The 20,819-nt window shown below is 44.4% G+C and overlaps 1 protein-coding gene across 7 annotated transcripts in view; it reads left to right on the top strand.

Annotated features, from left to right (window-relative positions):
* The window catches only part of LOC149167927 (uncharacterized), a 451,255-nt gene that overhangs the window by 215,378 nt on the left and 215,058 nt on the right, over positions 1–20,819 (top strand). For 6 of the 7 annotated variants that reach the window (XM_089433247.1, XM_089433245.1, XM_089433243.1 and 3 more), the window contains one exon: positions 1,104–1,346. In XM_089433247.1, coding sequence (XP_089289373.1) covers positions 1,104–1,346 — 243 coding nt within the window. The remainder of the gene's footprint in view (positions 1–1,103; positions 1,347–20,819) is intronic. The other variant, XM_089433242.1, reaches the window with a different exon arrangement.

The raw sequence follows: 20,819 nt of genomic DNA, 5'->3' as shown, positions 1-20,819 counted from the left end.
ATTTGTTCTAGCATGATTTTTTTGGATGTTAGAGGTTATCTAGAGCCTGTTTGTTGACGCATGTTCGGTTCAAAGATGGGTTGCACTCAATGCTATTTTTGTTATGTGCACCCTTACATGCTATATAGATGAAAACATGTAACTCATGGACCTGTGGTTGATGAAGATTGTAAGTACTAGATGATTGGTGTTACTTTTATGCTTCTTATAACTAATTTATCATTCTACATGCTTTTGTTGACATATATGCATCAAAATATATAAAAATATATATTATATAAAATTCGCTCCTGACCCAAGAGCTTTTGAAAATGTCGCTCTCCGCTCCTGCTCCCCAAGCAACCTTAATATGGACACATCATTCAAGGTTTAACAACTATTTCATGCACAAATCAAGGGGTCTTTAGTCATTATTTTCAAAGATTAATAATTTATGGACTTTTTCTTCTTTTGTTGGATGGATCGATCCACCCTTTTTTGGGGATCTATTATTTCTCACTGTGCATGTGGCTTTGACCACTTTATTTTATTACTTTTGGTTTCTAAGAAGACTAGATCTAGAATTTCCTTGCTAGATGTAAGGAGATTGCCCAAATACTTATTATTTTACTGTAAAGAAAGTCCTTACCTCCTCTATATAAAGGAAAGACTTCCATGATTGGATAGTGGGAGTATTCCACAAATGAGCTACGGGAATACTTCCATAGATCAGCTATCCAAGCTTCTGAAGGAACCATCAAGACATCTATAGTATACTTAGATATATGCTGAGATGCTTTCAAGGTTCTGTGAACTGTTTTGTGTGAATAGTTTTGTGGTTTATTGCTGCAAAGAGATACAAACATTGGCCGCCTAATTGCAGTTTCTTTTTTTTTTGTAAGGGAAATTCACAACTACATCTGGTCTTTCATTTTCCCTCTATATTTATGTGAATATAGTTTGTTTTTTTGTTAAGTCTCCTTATGTGTGAAGCTAGACGGAATCTATCATGTGTCCTATAAAAGGATGTTATTTTTCAACTATAAATTGTGATGTACATTGGATTTGAGTGCTAATAGATGTACAACATGAATTTAATACAACTCACTGCTAACTTATGTTAGCTGCATATTTTACAGGAAGGTTGCAAAGGTCTTCTATACATGGTTCTACATGCACGGGTTGTACTAGATTTGTGGGAGTGCCCTGAACATGAAATCCATTTTGAGCAAGTTGAAGGGGATTTTGATTCATTTCGGGGGAAATGGGTTTTTGAGCAGCTTGGCAGCCAACATACACTACTGAAGTATGTTGTAGAGACAAAGATGCAAAAGAATTGCTTGCTTGCAGAAGCTATTGTAGAGGAGGTATGTCTCAGACCCTGCCTTGTTGCCATTATGGAAATAAAAATAGAAAGAGAACAAATGATCTATTTATTTACATCCCTTTCCACAGATGCTCATGCAAATTAATTGTGTGAGAGAGAGAGAGAGAGAGACAATGATAAGGATTTTTTTTTTTTCTCAGTTTGATTGTTAGTTCTTATTGAGTAGATTTTGGTATCAGAAGGTCTAGTACATTATATTTTAAAAATATATAGTCTATAATAATCAATTGTAAAGGCTGTTTGGAATTTTTGTATCAAAATCTACCAAATTCTCCTCTCCTTAACTAGTACATTTAAAAATTGCACTATGTTGCCTCTCAAGGTGCAATTATGTGGTAGAGCCCTTAAACACAACTGCAACCTTAGGGGAACTAAGAAGGGTTGCCCATTGTCACCACAACAACACCCTCTCTCACTTTTGGCCAACTCTACTTAGGCACAGTAGAATGAGTAAAGTACAAGATAATCTTTAGAAATAGAATGGGATGAGGGTCCAAGACTAGTGCCTTTCCACTTAACGGAAATGGAGTCAAGAGGAAACCATTAGAGGGTTTGAAATTATGAATAATGACAGCATGATAGTGCTGTTACAAAATGTTAAAATCAACCTATGAATGCTATTTCCAGATTACAGAAAATTATTTAGAGGACCCTCTTACCTTCCAAACCTGCACATTACTTGGTAAAGCCTTAGAACACAAGTGCAACTCTAGGGGTACTGAAGAAGGGCTACCCATTTCACTATAGTAGCTCCTCCACTCTCTTAAGGACAGATCTCCTCCGGCACAAGGGAGGTATCCCCAGACAATGTCTGATAAACCTTAGAAATAAATGGATAGGTGCACTAAGACTAGTGCCTATTCAATCGAGGGCAAATGGAGTCAAGGTACTAGTCTTAGTTTTCTATTAATCATTAAGGAAAAACGAAGCTGCAAAATGTAATGTTCCTATGTAGGAATACAAGTGATATACAAGCATACAATCAGTTCAGCAAACAGAAAAACGAAATAGACACTAAGCACCCATGGAAATGTTGGAAATAAGGAACTGCTGAGCCATTTTATTACTTCTTCAAGAGAAAAATACATTATTAAATAGAATGGTGCACCTGGGTTTGTCTCAATGGACAAGCATGACCAAACCCAGGTGAGCAACAACTGAACTGAAGGCTGCTACAACTGCTGCACCAAACTGCACTGCGCTACCCAGAAAACTGCTCTTTCTGCTGACTTCGAAGGGCTGGAATCACTACTTCCTGTTCTCAAAAAATTATGATATTCGAGCTCCTGACTCCTTGGCCTAAACCCAAAAATACCCACGAAGGAATTTGGCTGGTTTAGACTTCTGAAATTCGACCCCCAAGGAGCCCAACGTCAGCTGCAACTTTAAAACTTGGACTGCTGGATTCTGACTGTAAAACCTCCTGGAAAGTGTCCAAAAATGCTGGGATGATCCCTCCTACAAATCTCTTGGCTTCCTGGATCAGTTTCCATGTTGTAGCTCTTGCCCTCAAGACCCACGAAATTGCTGAACTGGCCCTCTGCGCTGTCTCCCAAGCCTGGAATTCGAACTGCTGGGTTGCTGGCTTCTTTGGCTCCAAAACTCTCACTGAATGCTGGCCCAATGCTGTCCTTCAGATTCCTTGGCTCCTCCGGCAATTGGCTGATCCAATGTGGCTCAATCTCCTTCTGCGTGTTCTCATTGTGGCCCAAAAATACGCATTTCCTGAGTGTAGCTGAGTGATGGTGTTGTGGAAACTCCCCAGATCCTCTGAAAATGCTTGTGGAACTGCCTTCCTAGGGTGGGCACTCAAAGTCCCCGAAGGTAAGGTTGAATCTCCCGCTTGAGAGATTCGTGGCTGAACAGCCAGTTGCCTTGGCTATGTAGCTGATCGAACAATAAAAAAAATTCGATATGCAAGGTGAATGAATGGATCCAAATGAGAGCCTCCTCCTCCTTATGCCTTCACGAGCCTTCCTTGCCTCACGTGAACAACATTTCGAATTCCCTCCAAGCCATTCGAATGACCTAGTTCGAATTCTCACGTGGGTGGCCCCGACCTTCCACTAGCAATATAATTAAGCAAAAAATTCTCCTAAGTCCCTAAGTAGAAACTTCTGGGCCCTTTTCCCTAGCCAAAAATGTGCAAAAATGTGTAGAGATAACTTGTTACAAATGTGATTGAGAAGGGACATGACAGTCCTCCCCTCCCAAACGTTGCTTGCCCTCAAGCAACCTCAGAGCTAGGTGCTCCAAAATGTGCTCACCCTCCCAGGTGGCATCCTCATCTGGCAAGTTCTTTTAGCGTTCCAAGAACTCCCTGATGGTCCTGCTCCTCAGTTTCCTTTCCATCCTCTCCAAGATGGTCTTAGGTTGCAAAACCAAGTGACCCTCATCATCCAGTGGGGGTAATTCTATTGCTGTTGTCACCTGTTGCCCCAACACCTTTGTAAGGCACGAGACATTAAATACATTGTGAATCCTGCTCCCCGGAGGCAGCTCCAGCTCATAGGCCACCTCCCCAAGTCGTCTGATCACCTTATATGGCCCATAGAAGAGGGACTGTAGCTTCTCGGCCCCTTTCTGCATCAATGTGGACTGCCTGTACGACTGTAGTCAGGGGTACACCAAGTCCTCCTTGAAATGCCTCTCTGTTTGGTGTCGGTCTGCATACACCTTATGTTGGTTTTGTGCTGTCACTAAGTTATCCTTGAGAGCCTTGAGGATGTCTTGGCTCTCTTGGATCCAATATTTGGCCTTTGGGGCCCAATTGTCTCTAAAAACAACATCAACAAAAGATAATGCATCATATCCATACAAGGTGTGAAAATTCTTGAATCTAACACATCAAAAATCCCTACTGCAATTTCTGGTTTACTATCTCCTACTTGTTCTTTACATTAACAAGTTATTTAATTGCATAAATATCGAAGTAAACACAAATGCAACCTTCATAGTTATATAGATCATGCATTAAAGTAAATAGAAACAATAACACAAGGGACATCGTTATTTTTCGACAATCGTCCCCGGAAAAACCCAATGCGGGAAAACCGCTGCAGCAAGTATGGGAGTTTTATTATTAAGCAGATTTCTTGAATACAACTAGGGTGCCAGAATGGCTCACCCAACAGAGAATGTCCTCGGCAGTAGTACCTCTATCCGGAGACAAATATTCCGGCAAATTAGCAACCGGATGATCAACCCCACAATGATTCTGACTGTTCCTTGTGCTGGACAACGAAAGCTGCTCCAAGCACTTCTCTGGAAATGCGTCACTCTTCAAGGAATGCGTCACCCTCTCCCGGCTGATCTGCACAGAATCTTCCCAACGCTGCCTCTGAAGCCCTCTGCGTCCTCTGCGTTAGCCTCTATGTCTTCTGCGTCAGCCTCTACAGCTCGCTGCGTCCACTGCGCTGCCTCATTTGGCCTCTGCGTCAGCCCTTCTTGGGCCTGTGCTGTCTCTCCTGACACTTCATTGCCTCTCTGCTATGTATTCTTCAGCCTTGGATGAAAATCCCTTACTGAACTGCCCCTCACTGCAATTGATCACTAACTCGATTTCCTCAGCAAACCTCGCCCCAGAAAATCGAATTCTTGATCTCTCTTGGTGTATCTCCAACTGACCCTCAAGCCTCCTCTTATACTTTTCCTATTGACGATTCAATGGCCGAGATTAAGTCCCTAATCAACGACTAAGATTAGAACTGGCTTGATCCTCATCACTTAGAACTTTCTCACCCATTTAATATTAATACACATTAATATTTGTATTTTCCCAAGTTTAGACTTAGAGACCCATTAAAAATATTAACTATTTTAATATCTCTTCATTCGTGTGGAATTTCTCCAAATGATTTATGGGTCTTGGAGATCTTATGTGCCTTAGCCTCTCCACCAAATTTCATGGTTAGAGCACATCCGATGCTACCCAAAATCAACACTCACTCTTAGCGAGGAATGTGCTCTAGTAAGGCTTCACCATAGAAGCATCACATTGATCCTCCGCATCTGTCCTCTGTGCTGAATCTTGGCCTGCTGCTCTACATCTACTGCACTGCTGCTTTCTGTACTGCTGCCAATGACACTGCCACTGCGACTGCTACATCTATACTGCAACTCCCTCTCAACACGCTGCCTCATGTTGCCCATAGCATTGCCACTGCTAATTGTTACACTGCAACTCAGTTACTGAGAAGTAAGTAACTGAATTCACCCAAATACTGACATTTTGGTTAATTTGGAAGCCTTGTGATGCTGAAGCCACCTCTACTGCTATCCTTTGCTCCCTCTGCTACCACTACGCTGTCGCAACCTCTACTGTGCCTCTTTCACTGCTGCAACCTCCACTATGCTGCTACAGACTTCTGCACTCTAGCACTGCCTTGCCACTGCATCACACCTAACTCCACTCGACACCTGTCATCATGCTACTGTTATTAAGGGCTCCCGTAGCCATATGTGATCCAAGAGTTTAGGCACCTCAAGGATCTTGCCCTTGCATGTAGTCCTCTCGACTACAACTTTATGTCTCCCCACCTCTTCTCGAGAGGCGCATGAGCACTCATGGCCAATCGTCCTCAGTCTCGACATCAATCTTCGCCTTTGCTGGAGCAGACTTTGAGTCGGAAGCTTCTCCCTTGCCTTTCTTCCTAGGGCACTAAGAGGCATAATGTCCCAACTCTCCACAGTTGAAGCACTTGACCTTGGAGATATCTTTCTTCTTCCTCTTTTGAACCCCCTGCTGTCTCGCAGATGCTAAAGATGCATCCTCGTCCTCTTTCTTGATTCGAACTCCCTTACCACTACTCTTTGCCTTGGTCAATCTCCTGATCTCTTCCTGTCGAAGAGCTGCCCACATCTCCTCCCAACCGGGGAGAGTCGCTCTGCCCAAAATGCTTTGGACAAACGTCTCCCACTCCTCGGAGACTACATTCAGGGCAGTCCTACCCATGAACTCTGGATTTGGTGTAGACCCCACGGAAGTAAGCTGGTCGCGAATTCCTTGCAACCCGAGAAGGAACAGATCTATCTCCTCTCCTTTCTGCATCTGATATGACCTCAGTTGATTCTCCAATAACATCTTCTGCTACACGGAAGAGCCTTGGTATAAGGTGGTCAGCGTCTGCCACATCTCCCTTGCTGTGTTCTTCTCAGCAATATGTGGTATGACATGATCCTTGACCCCATCTAGAATCATGCATTTCGCCTTTGCCTCGACCTCCTCATACTTCTCATTTGCATTAGGGTCAACTGGGACAACAACTGTTTTCAAGGCATAGTCCTTGATGCGATGTTTATCCAGGATTGCCAGGATCCTGACCTTCTAGATGAAAAAATTGGAAGCCCCATCCAATCTGTCCTGATCCCTCAATCTGTTCACTGCCATCTCTGCTCCTCTTCTCTAGACTCCCTCTGAGTCCTAATTTCCCTCACGGAAATCCTCCGGCCAACTATCGAATCACTCCTCTCCAGTCCTCCTTTGTCACTGCAACCCGAATCTAGATTTCTTGGCTAGAAATCTGTTGAGGTAGTGCTTCTCTCTACCTTGGTTCAGTCTCCTTAGACATTGTTCTGCATTGATAGAAACAACGTCCCACCAGCTCCACAAATCAAAATTTGCTCAGCTCCCTTAGCCTTGTAAACTGAAGAATCTGAGTCCTTCTGGCTCTGCGCAATCAGAGTGATAGTTGGATCAACTCCTCCTAACCACTGCGTCAATCCTTCTTGGATGAGAAAGATGACTTGGCACTGTGTAGGCCTGATCTGCCCCCGCTCTGCCTCTGCACTGGCCTGGATAGCTGACGTAGCTACTGCGTCACCTTCACCTGGCTTAGAGTGTTGACGCAGGCACTGCGTGAGCCTTTGCATCACCTTCTCTACACTGCGTCCCTCCTCCTTTTGCGTCTTTGGCTCTGGAACAACGCTATCTCTCGGGACAGCTGCTTCTCTGTTGCAAATTCTCAGATTTTCTCGGTTGGTGTCTTCAGTCGCCTCTGATTTGCAATCCCTCTGATACCATGTGAAAATTCTTGAATCTAACACATCAGAAACCCCTACTGCAATTTCTGGTTTACTATCTCCTACTTGTTCTTTACATTAACAAGCTATTTAATTGCATAAATATCAAAGTAAATACAAATGCAACCTTCACAGATATACAGATCATATACTGAAGTAAATAGAAACAATAACACAAGGGACAGTTATTTTTGGACAATCATCCTCGGAAAAACCCAATGCGGGAAAACTGGTGCAGCAGATATGAAGGTTTTATTATTAAGTAGATTTCTTGAATACAACTAGGGTGCCATAATGGCTCACCCAACAGAGAATGTCCTCGACAGTAGTACCTCTATCTGGAGACAGATATTCGGGCAAATCAACAACCGGATGATTAACTCCACAATGATTCTAACTGTTCCTTGTGCTGGACAGCGAAAGCTGCTCCAAGCACTGCTTTGGAACTGCGCCACTCTTCAGGAACTGTGTCACCCTCTCCCGGCTGTTTTGCTCTCAGTCTGTCCCACAAAATCTTTGTCATGTCCCCATTTTTATCCTTCTTGATAGTGCAACCAGGTTGGATTTCCAGGGTAGGAGATGGCCAGGTCAGTGGAGCAAGTTTATGGCATCAAGGGTTCCGATGGAGTTTTGCAGAGTTTTTATGGGATTTGATGGCATTCGCTTAGCATATTCCATCATCCGCACAGTTTGCCTTTCGTTTCGTCACATTCCGACAACTTTCAAAAATCAACATTATTATTGGGCATAACTTAAATAATTATGCTCAAGGTGGCATTCTGAGGAGATTAATTGGTGGAACACCTCCGCATAATAGCTCATTGGAACTGGAACAGGAAGATCTACAGGATGGGATGGTTAGATATGAGTTTCAGTTGCCTGAGGAGACATGGTGGCCAATTTACCCTTTTCCTGCATTAAAAGAAGTATTTTAATTGAAATATAAGAGGGAAAATTGCTCCATGACTAAAATAATAATAAAATAGAAGGTTCTAGAGGAGTCCATCAAATCTATAAAAGAGGAGGAGGAGACCATTGGAAGACATCTTGGATTGAGTATTGTTTCTTGTATGAGAGATTGAGAACCCAGTTCTTTACTCCATTGGTAGCCCTTGGATGAAAACCCTCGGGTGATTTAGAGAGATTGGGCGAGCACCCATCTTCCCTTGGTGAATCCATTTAGGGTTCACAGGTTGCAATGTATTGGTTTTTCAGTTTGTTTTGGAGGCCGATAGCGGCATTATTGTAGATTTGTCCGAGGCCATTGATCTCAGCTATATGGGTTGTATTTGCATGTAAACCCTAGTTCTTCTAATATAATAAAGTTGAAGATTTCCTGTTCATTGTGTTATGAGATTGCAGTGCTCTGTTTTGTTTATTTTTACATGGCAATCTTCTGTTAAATGTATGATAAATTTTATGTGAAGAGCTTGTTCCAAAATTTTCTCATTTGAGACATTACAGTGGTATCAGAGCCTTGGTCTTGGCTTAGCCTGAGGGTTTATTGCAAAAGATCAGGGTTGCATATCAAGTGTTCAACGAAACTCCTCAAAGAAAATTGTTTTCAAAGGTTAATCATTGACTTTGTGGAGTGAGGGTTTATAGCAAACCAATTTATTTTTGCGAGAAATAAAGTTTATAAAGAGGTCGGCTTTCATATATTGGTTGGCCAATTATTTCAAAGGGGTAACCATATAATATCTAGCCGATTCTTTTTATATATGTGAAGGTGCCTTATTTTCTTAAAAGGGACTATATTTTAAAATGAGGCCATGAAACTATATTGTGACAATGACCAAATTAAATTTAAGTGGGCGGATTATTGTAATGTAAAGAGGGCTTGGTGGCAAATTCTTTTGTGGAACGGGACCGTCTCTCAAAGACCACGATCAACCTGAGCCACCAAACCGCCGAGCCAAATGGAAGTCGAGATGCAGAGCTGACTAATCAGCTGAGTCTCCGTCTTAGAAGTTTAGACGTCTGTATTAATTTCGAGAGCCAAGCTTAAATTACTTTGAAGGAACAAAAGGAAAATTATTTGCAAGAAGTGGAGTGGTATTGAATCTAGAAATAATGCGCAGGTCAAGAGCAAGAAATCCATGAGTTGTGGGTCAACATTGTTTCTTCAAGTGGTGTTGAGCGATTCATATGATTTGTAGATGGGCCGACCTAAGTCACTGCACGATTGGTATATAGAGGGATCACAAGTTTTATCTCCACGTCACTCCAAATTCGCACATCAGTCTTAGCCTAGGATTGGAATTGACACAATCCAGCGGCGGTAGTGCATAATTGCAGCAGATGAGTGTTCCAAGATTCATATCTCCACAATTTCCTCGTAATTCACCTACAGGAAAGCGGAGATTTCAAGCGAATTTAATAGGCAGAGTGTTTCAGTTTGAAGGTGTGTAGAATGAGTTCATACAGTGATGGGCCAAGCCAATTCTAGTAGTGAAGTCGTGTGGACAGATTGTTGTATTAAGGGAGGACCGAGTAAATAAAATAAAACTTTCAGAAAGCAAGTTTGATGAAGACCGAGAGCTAACTTTAGGTTGTCGGTTGTCTATACTGCTGGTAGACACATTTTGGGTGTGGAGGGACCCGCGGCTCTGCCATATTAGAGTGTAGTAACCTTCTTTGGAGCTGGACGAGTTGGGTGTTGGGATAGCAGAGTATCTTCCTCTCGACAAGCCACTACAGGAGCATGCAGTGAATCTCTTATCATTGGTTGGAGGGCAGTGAGCAAAGCGTGTACTCTCACGTACATACTACGGGTTTTAATCCCACTTGCATGTGTCGATGAATATATGAAATTTCTAGAGTCTGCATCTGGAAGGCCGTGTACCGAGAATTGGAGTCGACATTTCCCCTTTGGAAGGCCGTGTACAGAGAATTGAATTTTGGGCAATGCAATTACAGGGAATTGGTATGCATAGACAAACACGTCGGAAAATAGTTTGGTGCAATTGGCTAGAGTAACCTGAAATAAATGCTATGCGTTGAATTAAGAATGCGTGGGAACAATTGAATATCTATTGTAGTTGATGGTCTAAATTGCTGGCAGAAGGCAAGTGTATAATTATTCCTACAGCAGTAGACATCCACTTGGAGATATCAGTCCTTGAGGCATTAATATCTGAGCTGCGTGGAGCATAGAATACCCGGAACAATTGTTGAAGCAAATCTAATGCTGGAACAAATCTTCTTGAACACTCTTTTATCAGGTTTTTATGTCCATTATCTTTTATTCTCATGAAATGACTATATATTCCTAAAAGTCTGTTATGTAATTTCTGAAGTCAGTGAGAAATGGTGGCTAGTATCCGTAAAATTAGCTCATACACCTAATTGTGGTTTTGAAGTCCTCTTATGAGTTAATGTCCACTCTCTAAATGTATACTTGAGTCTAAGACACCTACAACAGTGCACGTGAACAGTTTGACGAAACTCTTGAGAAAAATAACCTCTAGTTTAGTACTTTGCCATATTTCTGAGTTGTTTTTATTAGAAATTGGGGTTTCCATATATACCGCCAAATGTTCTCAGCCTCTATGTATTGATATCAAAGTCATTCCTAAATTAAGTCAAAGTCTTGATTGAGTCAAGTACTTTTGAGTTATTAGGGTCATGAGCTGCCATTATCATTGCATGGCATTGTAAATGTTGAGTTGAAAAGTTTGTCGGTCAACTCATGTATGTGTGCAGCCACTTTATGCCTTTTTGATATAGTGTTGCTAAGTCATTTTAGTGAGGACACTGATGCTGTCATGTATGAGTCAGTGGATCCACTTGTCATTCTTCAGCTGAAACATGGATCAAACCTTCATAAACTCCCTTAATAAACTAGTAGCAACAAACACCAGACCCTTCTCAAAGGGGGTCTATGCCATTCTTCAGAAAGAATAACCCAAGGATGTGCAGAAGGGGCAGGAAATAGGACACAAAATTTATGCTCTTGGGACAGATTTGAAGCACATGAGGGTCACATGGAAAGTTCTCTTCAAACTTGATGAACTAGATGCCCTCCTTTCCAAAGTGAGCTAGTTAGAAGCGAAGAAACTTATTTGGGCTCTAAAACCATCTATGCTTGCTCTCATACAACATAAGTTCTTGGAGGAACCTTGTGATGGGGTTAGAATTCCAATTGCTTCTTGTCTCAGTAACATCATGAGACTAACCGCCCCTATAGCTCCTTACAATGATGATGTTATGAGGAGAGTTTTCAGACTGATAATAGAAACTTTCCGAGACTTGGACAATAGTACATGCTCTACCTTTGGGATGAAGCTTGATGTTCTAGGAGGCATGGCCATGACGAGGACTTATGAGATCCTGTTTGATTTGGAGTATGACAGTTTGATCCTACAAATGTTCCACTGCTTTTTCAGCATTAGGAAACATCATCCCAACAAAGTCATAGTACACATGCAGTCCATCTTGTTCTCATGTATGAGAGGTCGTGATGCCATTTGTCGGAGATGCAGTCCCGATTGCTGTCTATTTGGAAGAGAGGGCAGTTGGTCTCACCTGTTGCTTATGATCTAGTCGAGAGGGTGGTTGAGCAGAAAATTGGGTTGTTCAGGAGACAGTTGACCAGGGAGGAGCAGCGCAGGTTTGGGGTCTCATGCAGCAAGAATGAGATGAGGAGGAAGGGACTTTGCTTCATCTGCAAAGGACCTTAGGGACCTGACCACTCATGCTTGAGTGACACTGAGGAGATGACAACGGTAGAGCAAGGAGATATTCGTTATGTCTGTTAGGATGAGGACTCTTTGCTGGACGAGTCCATGGGTTCATATGATGATACCTTAGAGGAGCATGAGCAGTCATGTGGAGTTGATGACAGTAGCCCAGATATGCATCCATGTGTGGTAGAGGAGTATGTGGAACAGCCGATGGTTCCCATTTGGGAAAGAGATCAGAGAGCAAATGAGTGACGGATGACTCAGCATAGAGAGCACATAGAGGAGCATGAGTCATGTCGAGTCATTGACATCAGGCCAGATTCATATGATGAGCAGTCTGTGGGTCCTAGGAGAGACATTCAAGGTAACGTGTCACCAGTGATGAGTCAGCATGAGCAGCATATGAGGGAGCGTGAGTCGGCTGAGGAGGATGAGGCGCCCAATATGCATGATGAGCCTTTTTGGGAGAGCCAGTTGGAGGTTCATATTGAACCTGTGATGATGGAGGATGAGCAGCCACTCTTGGGGTCAGTGATTGATGAGGAGCAGACAGATGTGCAGGTAGCTGGCAGGGTGACGATGTTTGTTGACACTTGTCCTTAGGAGATGTTGGAGTATGACATGATAATTTGGTAGGAGATTGGTGGATTGGAGGAGCGTGGAGTTTCCTATCAGGCAAGGGAGATGGCATTGCATCCATCTTTGGGTCCACCCATTGATGAGATGCAAACAGGTGCAGTGGCAGCTAGCCAAACTGCAACATGTTCGGGCAGCAACCCTCTCCAGGAGTACATAGACAGGGCTTGCGGCACAACTTGGCTACTTGTACCCATTACAGGGAGAGAGGCAGACCTTTCTCGATGGATATTGCTGACCAACCAGATAGGGCAGCATGAGTTGAGCATGGACCAACATCAGCATAGTAGACTTGTTCCTTACACAGGAGTCCATGACTTAGATTGGTGGGAGATCATGAGTTGGTATCCTTTTGATGGAGTGTCATTTTTAGTCAGGAGCATTGTATTGCAGGTGCCCTCCAAGGTGAGGGGTATTGCATGCGTCAGTTGGTAGCAGGATGTAGGCTGGCCACTCATTAGTATTTTAGCACGACTTCAACATGATGAGATTGACCTTGGGCTATGCCAAGGGTTGGATTGGAGAGAGGTGATGAGTTGGTACGCGGTAGGTGGAGCAACATTCATAGCCGAAGTTATAGCATAACAGGAGTCGTGGAGCCTTGATGCTCCTTCTTGGTGGCACTGGGATCCAGGAGGATTTGTTGATGATAGGTTTTCGGAGATTGATCTGGGATCTGGGCATCGAGGAGTTCATTCATGGTGGGTTGACACAGGAGCAGAGCGTCACCCAGTGGTTCGTATGGGATCCTGGCATTGGGTCTCAGTTGCGTTGGACCACCAGATTGGTCCACATATTTGGATTGCTTGAGGGCAAGCAATCTTGGGGTGGGAGGACTGTCATGTCCCCATTTTTATCCTTCATAGTGCAACCAGGGTGGATTTCCAAGGCAGGAGATGGCCAGGTCAGTGGAGCAGGTTTATGGCATCAGGGGTTCCAATGGAGTTTTGCAGAGTTTTTATGGAATTTGATGGCATTCGCTTGGCATATTCCATCATCCGCACAATTTGCCTTCTGTTCCGTCGCATTCTGACAACTTTCACAAATCAACATTATTATTGGGCATAACTTAAATAATTATGCTCGAGGTGGCATTCCGAGGAGATTAATTGGTGGAACACCTCAGAGTAATAGCTCGTTGGAGCCGGAACGAGAAGATCTACAAGATGGGATGGTTAGATATGAGTTTCAGTGGCTTGAGGAGAGATGGTGGCCAATTTACCCTTTTCCCACATTAAAAGAATATTTTAATTGAAATAAAAGAGGGAAAAGTGCTCCATGATTAAAATAATAAAATTGAAGGTTCTAGAGGAGTCCATCAAATCTATAAAAGAGGAGGAGAAGACCATTGGAGGACATCTTGGATTGAGTATTTTTTCTTGTATGAGAGGTTGAGAACCCGGTTCTCTACTCCATTGGTAGCCCCAGGACGAAATCCCTCGGGTGATTTAGAGAGATTGGGCGAGAACCCATCTTCCTTTGGTGAATCCATTCAGGGTTCACAGGTTGCAGTGTATTAGTTTTTCAGTTTGTTTTGGAGGCTGATAGCGGCATTATTGTAGATCTGTTTGAGGCCATTGATCTCAGCTATATGGGTTGTATTTGCATGTAAACCCCAATTCTTCTAATATGATAAAGCTGAAGATTTCTTGTTCATTGTATTATGAGATTGCAGTGCTTTCTTTTGTTTATTTTTACATGGCAATCTTCTATTGAATGTATGATAAATTTTATGTGAAGACTTTGTTCCAAAATTTTCTCATTTGGGACATTACAATCTTCCCAGCACTGCCTCTGAAGCCCTCTGCGTCCTCTGCGTCGGCCTCTACAACCCTCTGTGTCCTCTGCGTCAACCCTTCTTGGGCTTGCACTATCTCTCCCGACATTTCATTGACTCTTTGCTATGTATTCTTCAGCCTTGGATGAAAATCCCTTGCTGAACTGCCCCTCGCTGCAACTGATCACTAACTCGATTTCCTCAACAAATCTCGCCCCAGAAAATCGAATTCTTGATCTCTCTTGGTGTATCTCCAATTGACCCTCAAGCCTCCTCTTATACTTTTCCTATTGACGATTCAATGGCCAAGATTAAGTCCATAATCAATGACTAAGATTAGAACTGGCTTGATCCTCGTCATTTAGAAATTTCTCACCCATTTTATATTAATACATTAAAAATATTAATTATTTTAATATCTCTATATCCGGGTGCAATTTCTCCAAACGATTTCTGGGGCTTGGAGATCTCTTTAGCCTTAGCCTCTCCACCAAATTTCATGGCTAGAGCACATCTGATGCTACCAAAAATCAACACAAGGCACGGAAAGGAGTCATAACAATGGACATGTGGTGGGTGGTGTTGTAGCAGTACTCGCCCAAATGCAGCCACTGAATCCAAGCCCTTTGCTGTCTTGTCACGTATTTCACAAATACCCCTCCAAACACTGATTAACTCGCTTTGTCTGGGAATCTGTCTGGGGGTGGTAGCTCGTTCTAGGAGTGAGCTCGGTACCAACCAACTTGAAAGTTCTTGTCAATAACCTCTCATGAACCTGTTGTCCCTGTCACTCACAATGTTTTTAGGAAGCCCTTGTAACCAGAAGATCTCTCTAAAGAACAACTTTGCAACCTGTGCAGCCATATACCTGGCGGGGATGGCGAAAAAGTGGGCATACTTGGTCAACTGGTCGACCACTACATAGATGCAGTCCTTGCCCCGCACTGTGAGGAGCCCCATGATGAAATCTATAGATATGCTTTCTCATTTCCCCTTGGGGATGGGAAGCGGCTATAGCAATCCTACAGGCTGAAACAACTTCCCCTTGTTCCACTGACATGCCTCACACTCCTGTACGTGCTTCAACACGTCCCCCTTGAGGCCCTTCCATGTGAATCTCTCCCTGAATGCCATATATGTTTTTTGGAACCCCTGGTGCCCTGACAATGGCGAGTCATGTGCTGCCTGGAGCACTCTCTCCCTCGACTGCGAGTTGGGCACCAGAAAATGTGCCCCTTGTAATAGATGACCTCATCCATCACTCTGTAGCACTCATCTGCGTGGGTACCCTCCAAGATCTCGCATGCCCTCCTGTCCTTGGAGTACTCCACCAGTAGCTGGGCCTTCCAATCATGGTAGATGCTCATGAGTGATAGACCAGCGGGTCTCCGTGATAGAGCATCGACCACCACATTGTGCTTTCCCCGCACATACTCTATATCGAAGTCATAGGCTTGCACCTTGCTGACCCATCTCTGCTGCCTGTCGTTGAGGCCCTGTTGCCCCATGAAGTGACGAAGACTGTTGTGATCAGTCTTCACCCGAAACCTGTTGCCTACCAAATACTGTCGAAATTTGGCCAATGCATGCATGATGGCCAACATCTCTTTGTCATACATGGAATAAGAGCGCTCATTTGGTAGGAGATTTCGACTCTCGAAAGCGATGGGGTGCCCATCTTGTGATAGAACTGCTCCAACTCCCTCCCCAGATGCCTCACACTCCACGGTAAAGGGTTGGGAAAAATTTGGAAGTGCTAAGACCAGGCAACTGCGCATCACCTCCTTGAGGCAATCAAAGGCTGCCTGTGCTCCATCAGTCCATGCGAAAGCCCCTCTCCCGGTTTAATCAGTCAAAGGTGCTATGAAAACCCCTTGACAAACTTCCTATAGTAGGTGCAAATACCCAAGAAATCCCTCAGCGCTGTCACATCTCGGGGCATTGGCCAGTCACGGATAGCCCTTATCTTCTCCTCATGGACCTTCACCACATCAGCACCGATGATATGCCCTAAGTAGAGCATCTCTGTCAAGCCAAACTCGCACTTGGATAGTTTGGCATAAAACTGCTGCTCCTCTAGAATATGCAGCACCTCCTCCAAGTGCTGGAGATGCTCCTCCCAAGTCTTGTTGTAAATCAAGATATCGTCGAGGAAAACCAGCACAAAGCTCCTCAACTGCCCCGGAAGACATGGTTCATGCACAAATGGAAGGTAGCCAGAGCGTTGGTCAGCCCAAATGGCATGACCAAAAACTCGAGGTGCCCATAATGGCACTGGAAAGCTGTCTTGGGGATGTCCTGATCCCTCACCTTGATCTGGTGGTGCCCCGAACGTAAATCTATCTTAGAGAAGTACTTGGCTCCTCTAAGCTCATCCATCAACTCATCTATGCGGGGGATGGGGTACCTATTCTTCAGTGTCTTCCGGTTGAGGGCCTGGTAGTCAATGCACATGCGTAAGGTCCCATCTTTCTTCTTCACCAGTACTATTGAAGAAGCGAAGGGACTGGAGCTTGGCCTGATATGGCCCAATGCCAACAACTCCTGAATGGCCCTCTCAATCTCATCCTTATAGGCCTTAGGATGCCTATAAGGGGTAGTGATCACTGCCTGCACACCCGACTCCAACTCAATAGTGTGCTCGAATCCCCTGTCTGGCGGTTTCCCTGGTGGAATATCCCCAAACACCACTGCGTATTTGTCCAACAAGGCCTGTATGTTTGGTGGTGGTGGCTGGACTTGTCCCCCAACCTTCGAAATCCTAAACTTCACTGCCCATGCGATGTCCTCATGTCGTAGATCTGCCTCCATCCTGTGAGCTGAGACTGTCTGGGGTGGATAGGAATGCATGCCTCTGAGAATTACTAATTTTCCATCTGGCCCGGTGAACACCACCTCCAGTTTCTTCCATTCAGTAGTGACTCACCTAAGGGAGTACAACCACTGGACACCAATCACCACGTTGGTGTCTAGCACATCGATCACAAAGAAGTGGTATGTCATCGAGTAGTTCCCCATAACTACTCTCAAAGCAGGCACATACCGAGTGCACTCCATGGTACGATCACCTGGTACTAGGACGGAAAAGCCCTCAAGCTCAGTCATGGTGAGGCCCCTCCTCTGAACCAATTGGGCATCTATGAAGTTGTGGGTAGCTCCACTGTCAACTAGGATTGACACCCCTGTCCTTGTATGGTGCCTCTGATCCTCAATGTCAAAAATTTGGGAACCCTGCATAAAGAAGCAAGGACTCCCCCAGATGGGGCAAAGGATACCCCTCCCTGTGGAGGTGGTGGTGATGGTTCCCTATCTGTTGGACTCTCACGTCTCCCATATCACACTCCTAGTCCACCTCATCCTCCTGGTCACTATCTGAAAAGACCTCAATATAATGTGCTTTCCCAGCAGTGCACTGATGGCCTGGTGCCCAGGGCTCCCGGCAAGTGAAGCACAACTTCCTCCTCCTAAGGTCCTTTCATGTCTCATCATCCAGCTGCCCCCGACCCTGGGTGGTTCTTTGAGGTGGAGGTCTAGTGTCATGCCCCTTCTGTGGAAAAGGGGTCCGTGCAGGAGAAGGCGCTCTAGTCTTGGGGATGGCCCCTGTAGATCCCTAGTGCACAAAATTGCCTCCTTGTAGTATCCTGTTTTAGAGATATTCCCCAAAACCCCCAGTAACTCCAACCAAATACGCACAAATGATATGATAACCAGGAAGCTCAAAATGATAAAAATAACAGTGGTGCAACATATAATAATGTAAACATGAAATATAAGCAGATACTCGAGAAATGCAGAGAGAAATGCTAAGCCATTTTATTATACTGAGTAATGGAATGAGTACAGGAGGTGATCAGAAAGATGGCACCTCGACTTGCACAAGGCAAGTGAAGAAATACACTCAGAATAGCAAAGGAATGGCCTTTCTCTGAACTGTTTGGATGTTGCTGGAGAATTGTCGTGTTGCTGCTACTGCTGGAAATCAGATGAAGATTTGGGGCTGTTCCCCTCCTCAAAAAATGCTAAAACTCTGGAATCAGCCTCTACTCAGAAAACCCAGAAAAACCCAGAAAGCTCTCCTGAAATGGCCGACCCCGAAAATCGCCCCCTTGGGGAATCACGCAATCCCTCAAGGCTCTACGCTGCTACTGAGTAGAATCCTCCAAATTACTGCTTGGAACTCTGCCAAACTCCTCCAATATGCAAGAGCTGATCTCTTGCTCAATCTCCCAGCTCAAATCCTCAATCCAGAACTCCTGCCAGAAAGAATTGCGTCATCCCTCTCAAGACTGCGCAATCATCCAAGATGCTCAATCCTCCTGCCAAAATGCTGATGAAACTACTGCAAAAGACTGCTGAAAATACCTTGCCTGAGCAGGCACTCGAAGTCCCCCGGGGCTAAGGGTGAGATCTCCGAACGGAGACACTCAATGCACTAAACAGTGCTGCAGACCAGCTAAAAAGCCAACGTGCTCTAAGTCAAAGTGACTAGCTCAAATGCACATAATCGAATGCCAAAATGAGGAGGCTTCTCTCTCCTTTATAGCATTGGCCTCTCTCAATCCCAATGCTCACTTCCTCCAACATAATCTCCTCTTGCCACGTGTTCCTTTTCCCATTTGCGCAGTCCCTCCAAGTGTCTGCGTGGGTCCCATCTCTGCGTGGTCCTCTGGCCCCCTTGGCTCCCCTTTAAGTCACAACGTTGTGCTACTAGGAAGTGACTTTTATTCTAAAAGTGAGTTATGTCCCCTTTTCCTCACCTTTTTATTTACAAATAACTATAGAAGGCAAAATTGAGCAAAATTGAATATTCCAATTAGCCATAGCTAATTAGGAATATTACACTCCTGTAGTGTGGAGGGTCTACGTGACTTCACTAGTCCACGCAGGGGCTCAAGTAAGCCCTCATTGAAGGTGTATGCCCTCCGAGCCTTTGATAGATCAGGAACCATCACTGACACTTGCAAAAACTCTGAAATATACTGCTCTGGGTTGCCTGTCTGACGCAGTTGGGTCAACTCCCTAAAATGGGCCTTCGGATCCCTTTGGTGAAAACGTTCCACTACTCTCTTGGTGAAATCCTCATAAGAGGCCACATTGGCATGCCCCAGGGTGGCCAAGCCATGAAACCACCAGTCATGGGGTTCCCCCTCCATGTGCAGCATGACCATCTTGATGGCTTCTTGTTCTGTAATCCGGTTGAGCTGGAAGTAGGTGTCCATGTTCTCAACCCAAACCCTAGTAGTGCACTTGGCAGTGCCATCGAATGTAGGGAATTACATCCTCCCTATGGTCCTCTGCAGCTCATAGCTCTATGTGCTCTGTTCTCCATAGCCCTTGCTCTTCTCTTTCTATTTGAGCTTGCAGAAATCTCTGAAAGAGAGTGTTTCTTTGAAGTTTGCACCCATAGACTGCCTCTCTCTGAAATGTTCTCCCATCTGCGTGGGGTCTTCAGCCCCTGTTGGTTCGATCTGTGCCACAGGTACAAAAGAGGGCAGTGTGGCTCGAGCGGGCCCACTAGCTGATGGGTGTTGTGTTGCTGGTGAGGGGTGATCGAATGGCTGGAAGGCTCCAGAAGTTCCCCTAAATAGAAACCCTCTAGGGGTGGTTCTCTCTCTGTTCTGCACCTTTATCTCCTCCAACATCTCTTTCTGGCCCTTTGCTAAGTGATGTGATGTTCTGCTGGTCCCCTTCTCTCATAGGAGAAAATCCCCACAACTGAGCCAAGACCTAGGCTCTGATACCACTGTAATGTTCCATGTAGGAATACAAGTGATATATAAGCATACAATCAGTTCAGCAAACAGAAAAACGAAACAGACATTAAGCACCCATGGAAATGCTGGAAATAAGGAACTGTTGAGCCATTTTATTACTTCTTCAAGAGAAAAATACAATAGTAAATAGAATGGTGCACCTGATCTTGTCTCAATGGATAAGCATGACCAAACCTAGGTGAGCAATAGTTGAACTGAAGGCTGCCACAACTGTTGCACCAAACTGCACTGCGCTACCCAAAAACTGCTCGTTTTGTTGACTTCAAAGGGTTGGAATCACTACTTCCCTTTCTCAAAAAATTATGATGTTTGAGCTCCTGACTCCTTGGCCTAAACCCAAAAGAACCTAGAAGGAATTTGGCTGGTTCAGACTTCTGAAATTCGACTCCCAAGGAGCCCAACGTGAGTTGCAACTGCAAAACTCGGCTTGTTGGAGTATGACTGTAAAACCTCTTGGAAAGTGTCCTAAAATGTTGAGATGATCCCTCCTACAAATCTCCTGGCTTCCCGGATCAGTTTCCGGGTTGTATCTCTTGCCCTCAAGACCCACGAAATTGCTG

Source organism: Pinus tabuliformis, chromosome 5_1 (genome assembly GCF_031772625.1).
Source record: "Pinus tabuliformis cultivar Carrire ecotype Pingquan chromosome 5_1, CPIR1, whole genome shotgun sequence".
NCBI lineage: Eukaryota > Viridiplantae > Streptophyta > Pinopsida > Pinales > Pinaceae > Pinus > Pinus tabuliformis.
This window is presented reverse-complemented; position numbering and strand designations above follow the sequence as displayed.